The 13,966-nt window shown below is 34.8% G+C and overlaps 5 protein-coding genes across 21 annotated transcripts in view; 3 read left to right on the top strand and 2 right to left on the bottom strand.

Moving 5' to 3' along the window:
- Positions 1-3,806, top strand: part of LOC132698775 (disco-interacting protein 2) — a 236,299-nt gene extending 232,493 nt beyond the window's left edge. For all 15 annotated transcript variants that reach the window (XM_060665018.1, XM_060665020.1, XM_060665019.1 and 12 more), the window contains 2 exons: positions 748-960; positions 1,014-3,806. In XM_060665018.1, the coding sequence (XP_060521001.1) occupies positions 748-960; positions 1,014-1,266 (466 nt within the window). In that variant the 3' untranslated portion in view covers positions 1,267-3,806. The remainder of the gene's footprint in view (positions 1-747; positions 961-1,013) is intronic.
- Positions 3,807-4,611: 805 nt separating this feature from the next.
- Positions 4,612-7,352, top strand: LOC132698779 (rho GTPase-activating protein 8). 2 transcript variants are annotated; one of them, XM_060665036.1, is made up of 6 exons: positions 4,612-4,861; positions 4,915-5,037; positions 5,097-5,388; positions 5,516-5,833; positions 5,888-6,063; positions 6,114-7,352. In XM_060665036.1, the coding sequence occupies exons 1-6, from the start codon at positions 4,822-4,824 to the stop codon at positions 6,587-6,589; spliced, it is 1,425 nt and encodes a 474-aa protein (XP_060521019.1). In that variant the 5' UTR covers positions 4,612-4,821; the 3' UTR covers positions 6,590-7,352. The 2 variants fall into 2 exon arrangements, with proteins under 2 accessions (XP_060521019.1, XP_060521020.1); XM_060665037.1 differs by having other exon boundaries at positions 4,924-5,037.
- A 133-nt stretch (positions 7,353-7,485) lies between these two features.
- Positions 7,486-9,346, bottom strand: LOC132698780 (adenosine 5'-monophosphoramidase HINT3-like). The gene is made up of 3 exons (XM_060665039.1): positions 9,149-9,346; positions 7,914-8,107; positions 7,486-7,863 (listed from the first exon to the last, which is right to left on the bottom strand). The coding sequence occupies exons 1-3, from the start codon at positions 9,333-9,335 to the stop codon at positions 7,801-7,803; spliced, it is 444 nt and encodes a 147-aa protein (XP_060521022.1). The 5' UTR covers positions 9,336-9,346; the 3' UTR covers positions 7,486-7,800.
- A 224-nt stretch (positions 9,347-9,570) lies between these two features.
- On the top strand, positions 9,571-12,419 carry LOC132698778 (regulator of MON1-CCZ1 complex). Of its 2 annotated transcripts, none has more exons than XM_060665034.1 (5): positions 9,571-10,168; positions 10,219-10,448; positions 11,100-11,256; positions 11,347-12,192; positions 12,240-12,419. In XM_060665034.1, the coding sequence occupies exons 1-5, from the start codon at positions 9,586-9,588 to the stop codon at positions 12,308-12,310; spliced, it is 1,887 nt and encodes a 628-aa protein (XP_060521017.1). In that variant the 5' UTR covers positions 9,571-9,585; the 3' UTR covers positions 12,311-12,419. The 2 variants fall into 2 exon arrangements, with proteins under 2 accessions (XP_060521017.1, XP_060521018.1); XM_060665035.1 differs by having other exon boundaries at positions 10,228-10,448.
- Positions 12,420-12,491: 72 nt separating this feature from the next.
- LOC132698781 (uncharacterized) lies at positions 12,492-13,229 on the bottom strand. The gene is given in 1 exon segment (XM_060665040.1): positions 12,492-13,229. A coding segment is annotated over 1 exon segment (375 nt). The 5' UTR covers positions 12,940-13,229; the 3' UTR covers positions 12,492-12,564.
- Between the last annotated feature and the right edge of the window lie 737 nt (positions 13,230-13,966).

Raw genomic sequence — 13,966 nt, forward strand, 5'->3', positions numbered from 1 at the left:
ATTACTGTTTTCCACCTTTTCCATAATTTGCTATAGATAGGGTCGTGTATATTTCTTCCCTTTGCTGAATCCGCTTTGAGGTTGCTCTAGTTGTGGTTCCAGGATTTTAAAAAGTTTTTATTGTAACACTCGCTCCTATACTTTCGATGGTATACTCAATAATGTTACACCATCCTAACTAACCAAAACTAACCCAGCAGTAAGAATTTAAATCGGCGTCTTTTCATTCGAGAAATAGTTTAGTTGTCCCATTTAAAAAATCGAAGTTGTCGCTTCTTTTCGAAGGAAGCGGCAACACTGCGACACTGAAATATTTGAGATCGATAGAGGAGATTCAGAAACCTCTGGGATTAAATTTCATCACCATATAAGACATTCTGTATACAGAGTGTCCAGAAATTAGTAGACCAAACTATAAAGCATTTTCTTCGTTTTTATCATAACAGAAGACAACTTTTCCAGTTTGATAAAAAAAAATTACTTTCAACCTGTTTCAAAAATATTAGTAAAAAACCATTTTCAGGTTAGTTCTTTTTAGGACGTGTGGTTCCGTTAGCGGACGTTTCTCGTTTATATAGAGAACGAGCTTATTTTGGACGTGGAATATGCTGCTATAGTTTGGTCCACTAATTTTGGGACACCCTGTATATTCTATTTTCCAATGGTATATAGTAATTAATTAAACTTCCTCATATATATTTAAAAGAACAACAATGATTTATAAGAATCTGTCCCTTTTTCATTCAGGGTTTGTACTGAGGAAACCGTGCTGAGCCGAGAAAGTGATAATGAATCAGTTGGATCTTCTCATCATCTAGTTCCAACAGAGTCCTCTGAACTTCACGACGCCGTCTTCGTCGTAGGCGCCCTGGACGAAACAATCATGCTTAGAGGCATGAGATATCATCCCATAGATATTGAGAATAGCGTCCTTCGATGTCACAAAAAAATTGCGGAATGGTACGTCTAATTATTTCCCTTTGTTAATTTTTAATTTGATCATTTATTTTTAGCGCTGTCTTTACGTGGACAAACCTCCTAGTGGTCGTTGTAGAATTAGACGGTAACGAAAACGAAGCGTTGGATTTAGTACCCCTGGTCACCAACACGGTCCTCGAAGAGCACCATCTTATAGTGGGCGTAGTTGTGGTTGTCGATCCGGGAGTGGTTCCCATCAACTCGCGGGGCGAGAAGCAGAGAATGCACTTGCGCGACGGCTTTCTAGCCGATCAACTGGACCCCATTTACGTCGCCTACAACATGTAGAAGGCGATAAACTTCCCAACCAAATGTTAGGAATCGATATACCTATATGGCCATGTTGGTGAATTGTGTTCTTAGAACAAAAAAAATGGTAAAATGCGACATATGCAATATTCTGTACGGTAAAAACCAACCATTTTGTGCACAATAAGCCATAATTAAAATGTAAATTTACTTTTTCAATATGCTTCTATTTTAATAAGTAGTAACAACCATCAGGAGAATGTTCTTGCAAACTGACTTGATAAGTCACAATTGTAGAGGCTTTCTAACGTGACGCCCATTGAAATCATTCATACTTTTTAAGAAAATCGGCTCAACAGGATATAAGGCAAGGTCATTATGACGATATACTTGAACATGTATATTTAGGCCCGTTGTGGCGCCCCCTAGAATGTATAGTACCGTTTTGACGATTGTACAGGTATTGTTTTATGTTTGGCTTTCCACATCTCTCGTGCAATACTTAGTGCTGGACGAAATTATAATTTAAGTTGTAATGTATACCGAGTAGAGTTAACAAGTGAAAACGTCAAGTCGAAATGGCAGTTCAAATTGCCCGAGGTAGCGTTCATTTAAACAATACCAATTTTTAACCGTGCGACGTTTAAAATTCAGACATAGCCTCCATTAATTGCTAAACTCGCTTTTAAATTAAAGAATTTCATTGCTCTCTAACGTTAAAATTCATTGTGTAAAAAGTGCCTTCAAAATACGAGAGCGCACCAAATGTTCACTTATTCACTCTGCTACCGTATCATTCTTTTTGATATACCTATATACAGGGTGATTTGCCGTGGATGGTAAAATGAGATACATGAAAATGTGGACGTTTACATAACCTGCTTAAAAAACGTAGCTACATCTTGGATAGTTTGCTTTGTCAGCTCTGTTATTCTCATTTTTATATATTTTTTTCTCGTCGTTTAGGCAGTGTTTGGGAAGAGCTGAAATTTATTATTGCATAGTCTGCAGTTATAGTCTACATATTGGACCCGATGAGGTCATGAAAAAATAGCCTTTTTATCCGATTTGAATGGAACAAAATATCGATTCATCAGCGTGGGCTCCACACCCACTTGTTTGATTGTGTGCATTTCGATAACACCCCGTATAAAATAAAGTTGAAATAACATTTACACTTTTTACACTCATTACTCTAAACCGTATTACCACTAAATGATAATATAGCAAAATAATATTCCTGCAAATTCTCAGATTATACATATTCCAGAAATATGCATGTGATATTGTGAATATCCATGGGATTTTCCACAAACAGACATTTAAGTGTGACTCCAGCGTATCTACATTTAGCTCCAAGAACATTCATTAGCATTAGGTGGATACAAAATAGTCTCACCCCAAATATGCGTAATATTCCTATTATCAACTTTTAGGGACCAAAAACAAATTTAATTTTGAAATATATTCTTGCATCGTCAGAATGGCAGTGTAAAAAATATTTTTTATTAATTGAATGATTTTGCAAATAAATTGATATTGCACTATTTTAAACTTTGTAATGAGGTGTAAGTTGATCTGAAAGAGTTGTAATTCAGTTCTCTATCTTATAGTTGAAGAAGTATCAGAAAAGTTACAATTGCAAAACTTTTGTTTGAGGAGCTATTCTGAAACAATATTCCAGTATCAATATATCAATATATAATAAATGCAAGTGAATTGGAAGGGTCATACTTCTAGTGGCACATCATTGAGTACTATAGATAAGATACTTGGGCAATGAGATGTGGTAAAAAAATCCATATTTACTTAGCTATATAATTTAATGACTTAACTAAAATTTGTTCATTTTTATCTACTTTAAATAAAAACGAGCGAACTAAAATTCTAAAGTTTGTTCTGTGTATTTTTAGATGCCACACACTTCTTTGCTGTACCGATTCCGAAACAAAAGCAAGTTTCAATTTTTTGCATATTTGCCTTTTTTGCATATAGCCGCGAAATTTATCAGATATGTTGCTACTTAAAAAAAAAAAAGGAAAATTTTTGTGCTTATTTAAACGCAAAATTTTGCAGGTTTCGTTTTTCATAATGGTCCATTCTGTTATCCACCTTGAATCACCCTATATATTCATAGATACACCCAAGGGTCTAACTTTAATGGTCTGCATTCATCTGAAAAAGAAAAAAAGTTCTAGTCTTGTTAACACTTTATTCTCGGGCCACTCTAGCTGTTTTTAAATAGAACTTGTCACTTTTCTTATAGGTAGCGTTTTATTCTTCAACATATTCTACCGCATTATGCGCAATCAGGATAGTGGCAACTTTTTCAATCTCGAAACTACTGTATGGATATATTAGTCGACATACAAGTTTAATTTGTTTACTTAGTTCTGCACAAAATTCTCTCAACCAGAGTGTGACAATAGTTTTTTATTTTGTACATATTAGTTAAATTAATGTAGGCTTTTTAGTAGGATGTATTTGAATTATATATTTTTTTTGTTATAGTACTTTTAAAAAACTATCTACGTACTTGTGGACAACACGTTGCAAATAATAAATGTATCTTTATAAAACTTCTTTGTTTCTCTCATTCCCGAAAGCGGAAATAATATATATCGCTCCCTTAATGTGATGACTCATACTTTACCCATGCATCAACTATAACTCAACTAAACAAAACAGAAACTAAAAATTTTCATGTACAAATATACAAGATTTTGGTTAATTTCTGTTATTCTTTTGTTAAGTTGAAATAGAACCTAGAAGACAAATGGATGTAAGTCAAACATTTCGCACTTTCTGTTTTTCTTGCCTGTTTTGGGATCGCAGAAGCCGCTTAGACCTTCGAAACTTCGATATTTTTTTTCATTTCTGTTGTTTACTCACTATTTTCACTTTTTGTTTGGATGGGGCAATAGGGCAAGCTATCATGAAAAACTTCTTCCTACCCGTTTAATTAGCCAAGGACACTCGCCCATTACGGTAATAATATGATTCTACTGCTGATACAGGGAGGTTTCTTCGAATCTCGAAGAAGGCTTGTCGTATGCGATATATGTCAGTGTGACACAGAAACAGCGTAATAGTCTGATCTGCTCAAAATTCCACGATACGTAACATTCCGCTAACGAATTATATTAAGAAATATAATGACAAAGACTTCATGAAAACAATGCCACAATAACGATATTATGAAAAACAAATTTGTCGGTATTAGAGAGTTTGGATAAATATGCTGCAGGCTATATAAAAATTCTCGGTGGATATCGGTAATGAGCAAATGTCCCTTACTGATTTTCCCCACTTTAAAAAAAAGAAGAAGGAGATTTACCATGGAACACGACAAGAAGATGAAGAAATTTTACCCTAACTGTTAAATTTACGTCAAATCAGTGATTTATCATCATATTTTGCGTTATAAACATTGTAAGAAAACTAATACGAAGTGTTTAATAAATCAACCCTACGCTACTTTCATTAATGAAAAGCGATGGTTGCTATTCTCGGTCCCGGTAGCTTTTGTATTTCTAACAGTTAATAAACATTTGTGGGTGTGTTAAATTGCGATATGACCAGTTGAAGTTTGCAATGGATACTAACAAAATTAGCCCTTCCAAAATTGGCCCAGGTACAGTAGATTTACTTCCTATTTGCATTTGGTGCTGTAATGTGTTTGGTCAGTGAATTTAGTTGCTGAGAATGAGGAGCCCTACCCGAGTCTGTCGGACTATCACGATTATGAACCGAACCTTGAATTTGATGATTCAGAGTTACACCAAAGCCCTAATGCTGTGGTTACTACAGGTACACACTTATTGTTATATGTTATATGATATTTATTGTTGTCCCATTATTGTTTTTAGCTGAATTCATACAAATAGAATCAAATGGGATGGGCTCACCAGTATCAGATTTTACTGAGGATAATTTTGAGGAAGAATTGGCAGAAGCGATTGATGAAAATTTTGATAGCTTGATGTTTCTGTCATCATATCCCGCAGTGGGAGAGGCAACGGGACCCGAACAGTACTCAGAAATTGCCAAATATGGTATTGTGGATGTAAAAGGTGATGACTCAGTCGGTAGGAAAATTATTGTGGTTTATGCTTGCAAATTGCCACCAATTAAGCAGATCGATCACACGTTATTTCTAAGGTATTACAACAAATTTTCATGTAGTTGTCACAGTGTCGCTAGACGGGGCACAAATGGGATTTACTTATGCTTATCATTCATATAAGGGAACTCTGATTTATGTCTTTGTAACAATTGTTTGTTTTAGCTACCTTAAGTACACATTAGAGAATTATGTAAAGCAAGATTACAGCCTTATATACTTCCACTTTGGTCTCAACAGTAAAAATAAACCATCATTAGGATGGTTAGTACAAGCTTACAAAGCTTTTGACCGCAATTACAAGAAGAATTTGAAAGCCCTGTATCTAGTCCATCCTACCAGCTTCTTAAAGTTTGTGTCCCAAATATTCAGACCTCTTATTAGTGCCAAGTTTGGCAAAAAGCTAAATTATATCAATTCCCTTAAAGAGTTGAATGATTTTGTGCCTGTTGATAAATTGGATATTCCAAGCGCTATCATCGAGTAAGGAAGCCACAGTCAATCCGGGTATGAAGCATAAATAACTGATAATTTTAGGCATGACAAAAAGCTTGGGGGCACATTGCAACCTTTACCGGTGGTAAATAACCTTCTTGGACCCGTGTTGCCAACACAACAGTTTGGTGTAACTTTGCAATTTATTAGGGATCATTACAATGTTTTAATACCTCCAGTGGTTAGCCAGTGTGTGGAATATTTGGATCAACCTGATGGTAAGCTAATATAAAGTAAGATCCAAGTGCGGTACCAGTTTTGATTTTAGCACTGGAAACTGAGGGTATATTCAGGAGATCAGCGAATGCCAACAAAGTAAGATCTTTAAAGGAAATTGCCAATGCTGGACAGTCCTTGACCTTTGAAGACCCCCATGAGGCGGCAGTTCTGCTAAAGAAGTTTCTAAGAGATCTGAAAGAACCATTATTAACATATGAGCTTTACGATGAAATTGTGCAGTTTCAAAGTTGGAATAAAGATGAGCAGTTGAGGCAGGTTTCAATACTAGTCATGGAGAAATTGCCCGAAGACAATTATAAGTTGCTTAAGTATATAATCAGTTTCTTATCAAGGGTAATGGAACGGTCAGACCTTAATAAAATGAATGCCCAAAATTTGGCTGTAGTCTTTGGTCCAAATTTGGTTTGGTCAGAGCTGGTTTCCATGTCCCTGGCGGCAATAGGGCCAATTAACATGTTCACTCAGTTTTTATTGCAGCATCACAACGAAATATTTATGATTTAGTTTTTCTAAGGCTGATAGTTCTTTTGCAACAGGGGAAATGTTTAAAAATCTTGGGTTGTAGGCGACCATATACCGGGTGGCCAATTAAGGACACTCGGCCTTGTTTTTATAACTAATTATATCTATATTTTATTATATAAATAAAAGATTCAAGAGAAAATGCTTTAAAAATTTTTAATTTCTAGAATCGCATTTTTGAAATTTTTTTAGAAATATTATATTTGTGAATTGTTTTTGCCCTCCCATTTAAAAGAAAGGACGTTTTTGGAAATAAATATCAATAACTTTAGAATGACTGAATGTATTTATCAAACTTAGAGTTGTTGACTCTTTCTTGATTGATTTTAGTTTTTTTGCCTTCTGTAACACAAAATTATTTCTCAAAAACTGGGGTTTAAAATTCAAGAAAGCATGCATTATGCCCCCTAGCGGCTATTCTGGAAATTTAAAAATACTTTCCAGCATTTTCACTTAGCTGCTTTAGTTATAAGTTTGTTCACCCCAAGTCTTTAATTGGCCATATATATAACTCGGAATGCAGGAGAGTAAAATGTCGCATTGTACATATGTATACATATTAAAATAGAAATGTAGGATTGTGATTCTCTTTTTTTGTAGAAAAGCTTATTGAAATGTGATTATTTCAAAAGAAGTGTTGGTAGATGTATCCTTCATTTTCATCGTAAAGTTTCTATTTCACGTTAAGCTATACAGGGTTATTAAATGCATATTAATTCAAAATTAATCGCATATATTAGTTGCTACAGAGACTTGGTCCGCGATTGTTCTTCCCACAAAATGATTTAAAATTCCAATGAATTGAAAAAGATCAAAGTTTAGTACCACTGTATTATATTGTTTACAGCTTTGATTTGTACGAAATGATACATAATAAATTTGTGATAGATGATTTATTCCTTTTAAAGGTACAGGGAATTATACATAAGTTCATTATAACACATGGTGTATCCAGATTTATCAAATAATTATACTCATAATTGAAAATTAACAATTGGTAATTTTAGCTAATTTGGTTAGTATTGTTGGTTTTTTCCATATCTTCCATTCTTTCAGTATTAGTTATTCAACCATAATGCCACTATTTTATTAATGTTTTACAATCCTTGAAGGTCTATTTTTATTACAGAAGATTTATTTATAGCCTATTTATACCAGTACCAAATACATTTTTTCACATTACCAAAGCCGAATTATAATTTACCTTCTTGATTGTTGATTTGTAAAACATCGAGCTTTTCCCCAATCTGTTCAACCTACAAACAAAGCACCTAGCATATAAGTGGCTTAACTAAGGTGCATTTACCGAAGCAAACCACCAAGTGTTTGGCTTAAAAATGACCCTACTGAGAATGGACATCTGGGATGCGGGAGAAATCACATGCAGATGTAAATGGCTTACTGAGTTGAAAGGTGGCAAGTGGAAACCCAAGCGTAAATCTTGAACATCTCCTCCCGAGTCCCCCACTGTCCTTTTGCCGTGTTCTATTAAACGGTTAACTGAAAAGATTTCAACTCTGTCACTTGCACAGAACTCTATGCTGATTGTTATATTATACTGCCACATCGCCTTTTCTTTGCCCCGAGCAAATAGATCAGAATTTGAGTATAAAAAAATTGGTGGAACTAATAACATAGTTCAAGAAAATGTTGAAATAAAATATTTGGGAATAATTATTGATTCATATCTGAGGTAGAAAAATCAGGTATGTCTAAGAAAATAAGAAAGTTGGTTTATATTTTTTATCAGAAAAGTCAGGTCATGTGTAAGTCTTTACTTCTTTTAATGTTATCGTATCTTAGTGTGCCTTGTAGAAACTAAATATCATTCAAAACCACATTTTAAAAATCATAAAATCCAGGAGAAAATTATGTCTTCTCACTACTATATGACAAAGACATTGTTCCGAATAGCCAACTATACAAGATTTACTGTAAATCCGCAGAAATTTAATAGATTATTGATGTAGCTGTTAGTATATTATAAATTGGCTATTCCTCCAATTTATATTTAAAAAAAAACAATTTTTTGCAAAATAAAATATTCATTATTTGCACATTATAGGTCTTTTATCACCTAGGTGCTGTATAACTTCTCTTTTTAAATTCAAATTGTAATTGAAAATTGTAGGTGTGTGTAAAAATGTGAAGTGTGGATGCTTGTGTAATGCCTGATTTGTACTGAGAAGTTCAACATTAGACAAATAAGTTAAAAACTTATAAGGCTGCAACGCAACGCTAACTGGCCTCTTCTATAAAAGCCTAAAAAACTACTTGCTGAGGAATTGGAATGTTGAACCCAGAAAAATGGCAACCTCCCTATATCACTTTGGTGATATGACCAAATATATCTTGTATATCTTTAGTGTTTGGCCTTCTTCTCTGCATTATGTTCCTCTACCAACAAGGCTATGAAGCAAAAGAATAATCTGAGAAAGATGGGGTTTCCAAATAAACAAAACACAAGTTGTTGGTTATTGAATTCTACAAATGCTACCTTTAAATTTAACCTTGCTATGAAATACGGCTAACCATACTTACGGAGGTTTTTATGGTCCTTAGTTGAAAGGCTATTTACGTTTACTATATGCTCTTTGGGCACCGATAAGAAATGGTGCTTTGCCGCCGGTTTAATATCCTTAAATACTATAACTTCCTCGTTTTCGAATTGAATGTCTGCAGGTGACTCGCGGTTTATTATTTTGCAAAATATACAGTTGGGCGACATCAAAAACTCGTCTACTTTTGCTTTTAATTTTGACGCACAATTTTTTAAAGGAAGATAGCACTTTTCGGAACACCTGATTGTGACATTCGGTTGTCAAAAACATGAAAATGTAAAATATCTCCTATTTTTCACACTTGTCTGAAGTTGAAGTTTGGGCTTCAACTATTGTAGGACAACTGCAAAATAGTGAAAATGGACAACTACGACCACTGTCACAGTTTCATATAGGTTAAGAAACGGATTAACAGAGATGGACGCAGAGCAGGATTATTACTTGGAATTGACGCCAGATCCTATTCGTTTTGAACCGGTCAATCAGTTGACGAACGTATTTTTCGATGACTCCAACAAAGACATCTTCGCAGTCCGATCAGGTGGTGTGATGGGGGTGGTAGTCAAAGGCCCTTCAAAAAATGAGCCACCATTGAATTTTCGAATGGAAGACAGTGGTCCAGTTTTGTCTATTAAGTTCTCACCAGACCATAAAGTACTAGCTGTGCAGCGAGCGACTAATTCCATAGAGTTTATGAATTTTAACAATACTCTGGTGGATACTGAATATGCAATCAACTGCAAAAAAAATTCTGCCATTCTTGGTTTTGTGTGGTCTACTCTAAGGGAAGTAGCGATTGTAACAGATCATGGCATTGAATTATATTTAGTTATTCCCGAAAAAAGATCCTTAAAACAAATCAAAACTACATCTGTTACGGTGCAATGGTTTGTTTGGTGTCCTACCAACAAAATCACTCTTTTAGCATCTGCACATGGCTCTCAATTGCAGCCAGTTGTCTTAAAGCCGGGAGCCACCAACAAATTGCCTAAAGTTGAAAGTGAGTAAATTTACAGTGCACGGTAGGGACTCGAGGAACGGTAATTTAAGCTGAACCAGGTCGAATGGCACTTGAACGTGATGTAACACTTGCCACCCTTTATGGTGTTGCGGCCGTGTTGATTTTACGACATCAGAATGGACCACATATGGCTGAAGTTCATGTACATTTATTAAATGGACCAGGACAAGCTCCCCTTAAGTCGCATGTACTGAGATTAGGTTTGTCAGGAAGATTTGCTATTAATGTTGTCGACGATTTAATATTGGTGCATCATCAGGTATAGAAGAAAATTTGTTATTATTATTATTGAAAGCCATGACAAATTGCCCATAGTTCATGTTATCCAGTGGGGTTTTGTTTAGAAAGAAGATAATGTTACAACAATAAACATAAATTTCCTGTTCAAGTCTGTTTTTAAACTGATCAATAGAAGTTGATATAGTTTCCTTACCAAGACAATTCCAATTATAAACCACTTTATTTGAAAAGAAATTGCTTCATAAGGATCTGGCACATTTCTTCTTTAAAAAGACTTCTGTTATCGCCTCTGCTCTGATTCTTTTCAAAAACTGGAATATGTCAAGATTACATTTGTCTTACTTGCCCTCTACCCTGATTCACTTATTAAATTTTGATTTTTAATATTAATCGAGATAATAATAATAAATGGGCTTCATTGATTATCAATTTTAATCAAGTTTATTAATTTAAAATATTTATTAAACAAGTTTCTCAAAAACTTGGAGAAAAAGGTTATATTTTTTGTTGAAGGAAACTGTTTCAGTATAAGGGGCTTAGTGGAGAAGCCTTTTAGATACAGACTGCATCCTTTTAGGACCATTTTTGGTGTTTTATGGTTATAGACTGAATTCTTTGCAAGATTTTTGCACGGAAACTAGCAGAACTAAATTAAAAAATTTAATCGCAGGCTTCGAGAAGCTCACAGGTGTTTGATATCGCCCTTCCCGGGGAACATGACGGCCATGTTAGATATCACGGGAATGTCGCACCAGCTAAATCCATGAAACCTACTAGTTTAACATTGCCCGGGATTGTTGAGCCACAAATGCACATTTGTGAATTATGTATCCTTTTATAGCCATTATTCGTTCTAGTTTAGAAAATGAGTTACTAGAATTGAACGATGTATGTTTGTCTCTCATGGAAATTATTAGATTCTCCGAATTGGGTAGTTTTTCAGCCAAATATCGTGATCGACGCAAAATTGGGTTGCTTGTGGTATATTAAATTGAACCTGACAGTGTTTTGCAACTATATCAAAAGTTTTACTCTGCGCACACAGGTTGTGCTAAATAGGACAGACGGGAAGGCTGTCATACTGAATTTGTTATTGGAAGCTCTGGCTCAGGAGAAGCCACCATTACAAGATTTGCGAGAATCATTCGACCACATAAATCGGGTATACAGCAACTGGCTGGAGAGGGAGATGCAATCTCAAGTGGCTTCCCCAGTAAATGCACCATATCCATCGCCCAAAAATGAATTGTGCCCGCGGGTGTTGATTGATCAGGACACAGTTTATAATGATGTGTTTGAAAAATTGATCTCTGATCAAGATCTACAGAAACTCGAACGGGTATTGATAATTTACTTGACTAGCTTGTCTGAGAGTGGGCTAACCCTTCAGCAAAACCTAAACGAACTTTTGATTAGAATATTGGCACGACAAAGGAAATTTACCGCACTGCAACAATTGCTTCAGTATGGTGTTATCTCAGACTCTAAACCAGCAGCTTGCTTATTGTTATCGTTGGGTAACATGCACCCGTCGGCCATTCAAATGGCATTGGATATGCTTGGTAGATTAGGGGCCCATGAAGAAATTCAGGAAATACTCTTAAGCGCAGGGCAAGTGCTGCCTGCGCTAAAACTTGCCAATGATAGTGCCAATCCTAGAAAGTTCCTGACAGCAGCGAAAAGCTGTGACGATGCAGTATTGTTTCACAGCGTGCTCTGTTACTTCCAGAACAATCCAGAAGTTGCTGGTGCTTTCAAAAAAGGTCCGTTATTTTAATGAAATTCATTGGGGTAAAGTTTTTACTTTCAGATGAAAGGCTTCAAAGCTTTGTCCGTGATTATGGGGACATGTTTAACGGACATGGTAAAGTTTTCAAGTGACAATTTTGACAATGGATCGAGTTGTAGAAGACTCTATTGTATTATTTTATTCTTATTTGAAGTAACAATTAATCTGCTAATATTTTTATTAAAGAATTTTTCTGTTGCATTCTGTTACTTCTTTACTTTTAGTAAGTTTCCTCCCTGGCATTTTTAAAAAGATGTAAACAACACAGGACAATTAGTTAACATATATTAGGAAAAGTCTACAGCCCTATAAACTAGTCATTTTATCGTATATACAATGCTACTGTTTATTCGCTCGAATTTGTACTGCTTTCTTGATTGTAAATGAATTCAGCATAAGATTCAGCTTCTCGAAATTTCCTTCTCATTGACCATGGTTTAAAAGTGTATTTATAAACCCCATATGCGCCTGCACCACCCATCACAATACCAACTAGCAACCAAATTGGGTTACCTCGTTGTTTGGTAACCCAACGTCTAAGTAGTGACATGCTTTAGTCTTTAGGGGTTTCTTCTGTAATTTTTTCAGGTTTCTTGAATTTTTGTTCGTTCGCTACCTTCACCAATAACGGTTTCCAAATATAGTAACCTCCAATAGCTCCGATGAATATTACTCCGCCTAGTTCCAAGCCAGTTAAACCCGCCACTTTTCTAATTCTCATAATAATTTTACAATTTATGCATTTAGTAGATGAGGTTATAGTTGTCAAAATTGTAAGTTGGCGCAACCATAGTTCTTTATAACATTTTTAGTCTATTGCCATAAATTCAATTATCATTTCTTGGTTCGTGTTTCTTCTTGTCATTCATTCTGCTAGCAACTCGTGCATATTTTGGTCTTTTATTTTCAAAAAAATTATAATGCTTAGTAGACTGGTACCTCTAATTAAAATTCTCGAACTAAACACGGCTTTAACTTTGGTTAAATTTTCAATAGAAAGGGAAATGTTAACTATGGTCGCCAAATGACATTCAGCTACACAGTGTTGTCAAAGTGCTATATTAACCAGAAAATTATGTAAAAACAGTAAATTATCAGTTATATAAAAATGCTTGATTCATGAAAAACTGGAACATTTCCATTCCAAAAAAATTTCGCAATGATTTTATATAATTTTGTATTTTTATATTTATATTATTATATCTCCTTTTTGAGTTTAACGCATAAACCCACCATCATACTGTGTAAAAAATGAAATCAAATTTTCTAAGATGTAGGCGAGATACTTTATACCTAGCAAAAATTTGAGGGATACAACAGCGATTTTTTTAGTAGTAGTATCGTATTTAAGTATTGTAACAATGTACAGAAACAACAATATTACATGCCGTGTTTACTTTAGAGTACATCAGATGGCGCTTCAAAATTATGAAAACTGCAAAACTGAATAGAAATACCAGTTTGGCAACACCGTGCAGCTGATGTCAATTGGGCGACTACAGTTAAAATTTCACCATATCCCCAATACATACACTGCAGAATTACAGAAGATCTTTAGTTGACACTGTAAATTTTGCCCATCTGATACATGGAAGCAAAATTCAGCATAAATAAACAGAAAAACACTATACTATTGTCTCTTTGGTTTGTGTGCAAAAATGAAATCAAATTTTCAAATATGTTGGAGAGATACTTTATACCTAGCAAAAATTTAAGGGATACAACAGCGATTTTTTTAGTAGTAATAG

The sequence above is a fragment of the Cylas formicarius genome, unplaced genomic scaffold (assembly GCF_029955315.1).
Source record: "Cylas formicarius isolate icCylForm1 unplaced genomic scaffold, icCylForm1.1 PGA_scaffold_2__14_contigs__length_35257938, whole genome shotgun sequence".
Taxonomy (NCBI): Eukaryota; Metazoa; Arthropoda; class Insecta; order Coleoptera; family Brentidae; genus Cylas; species Cylas formicarius.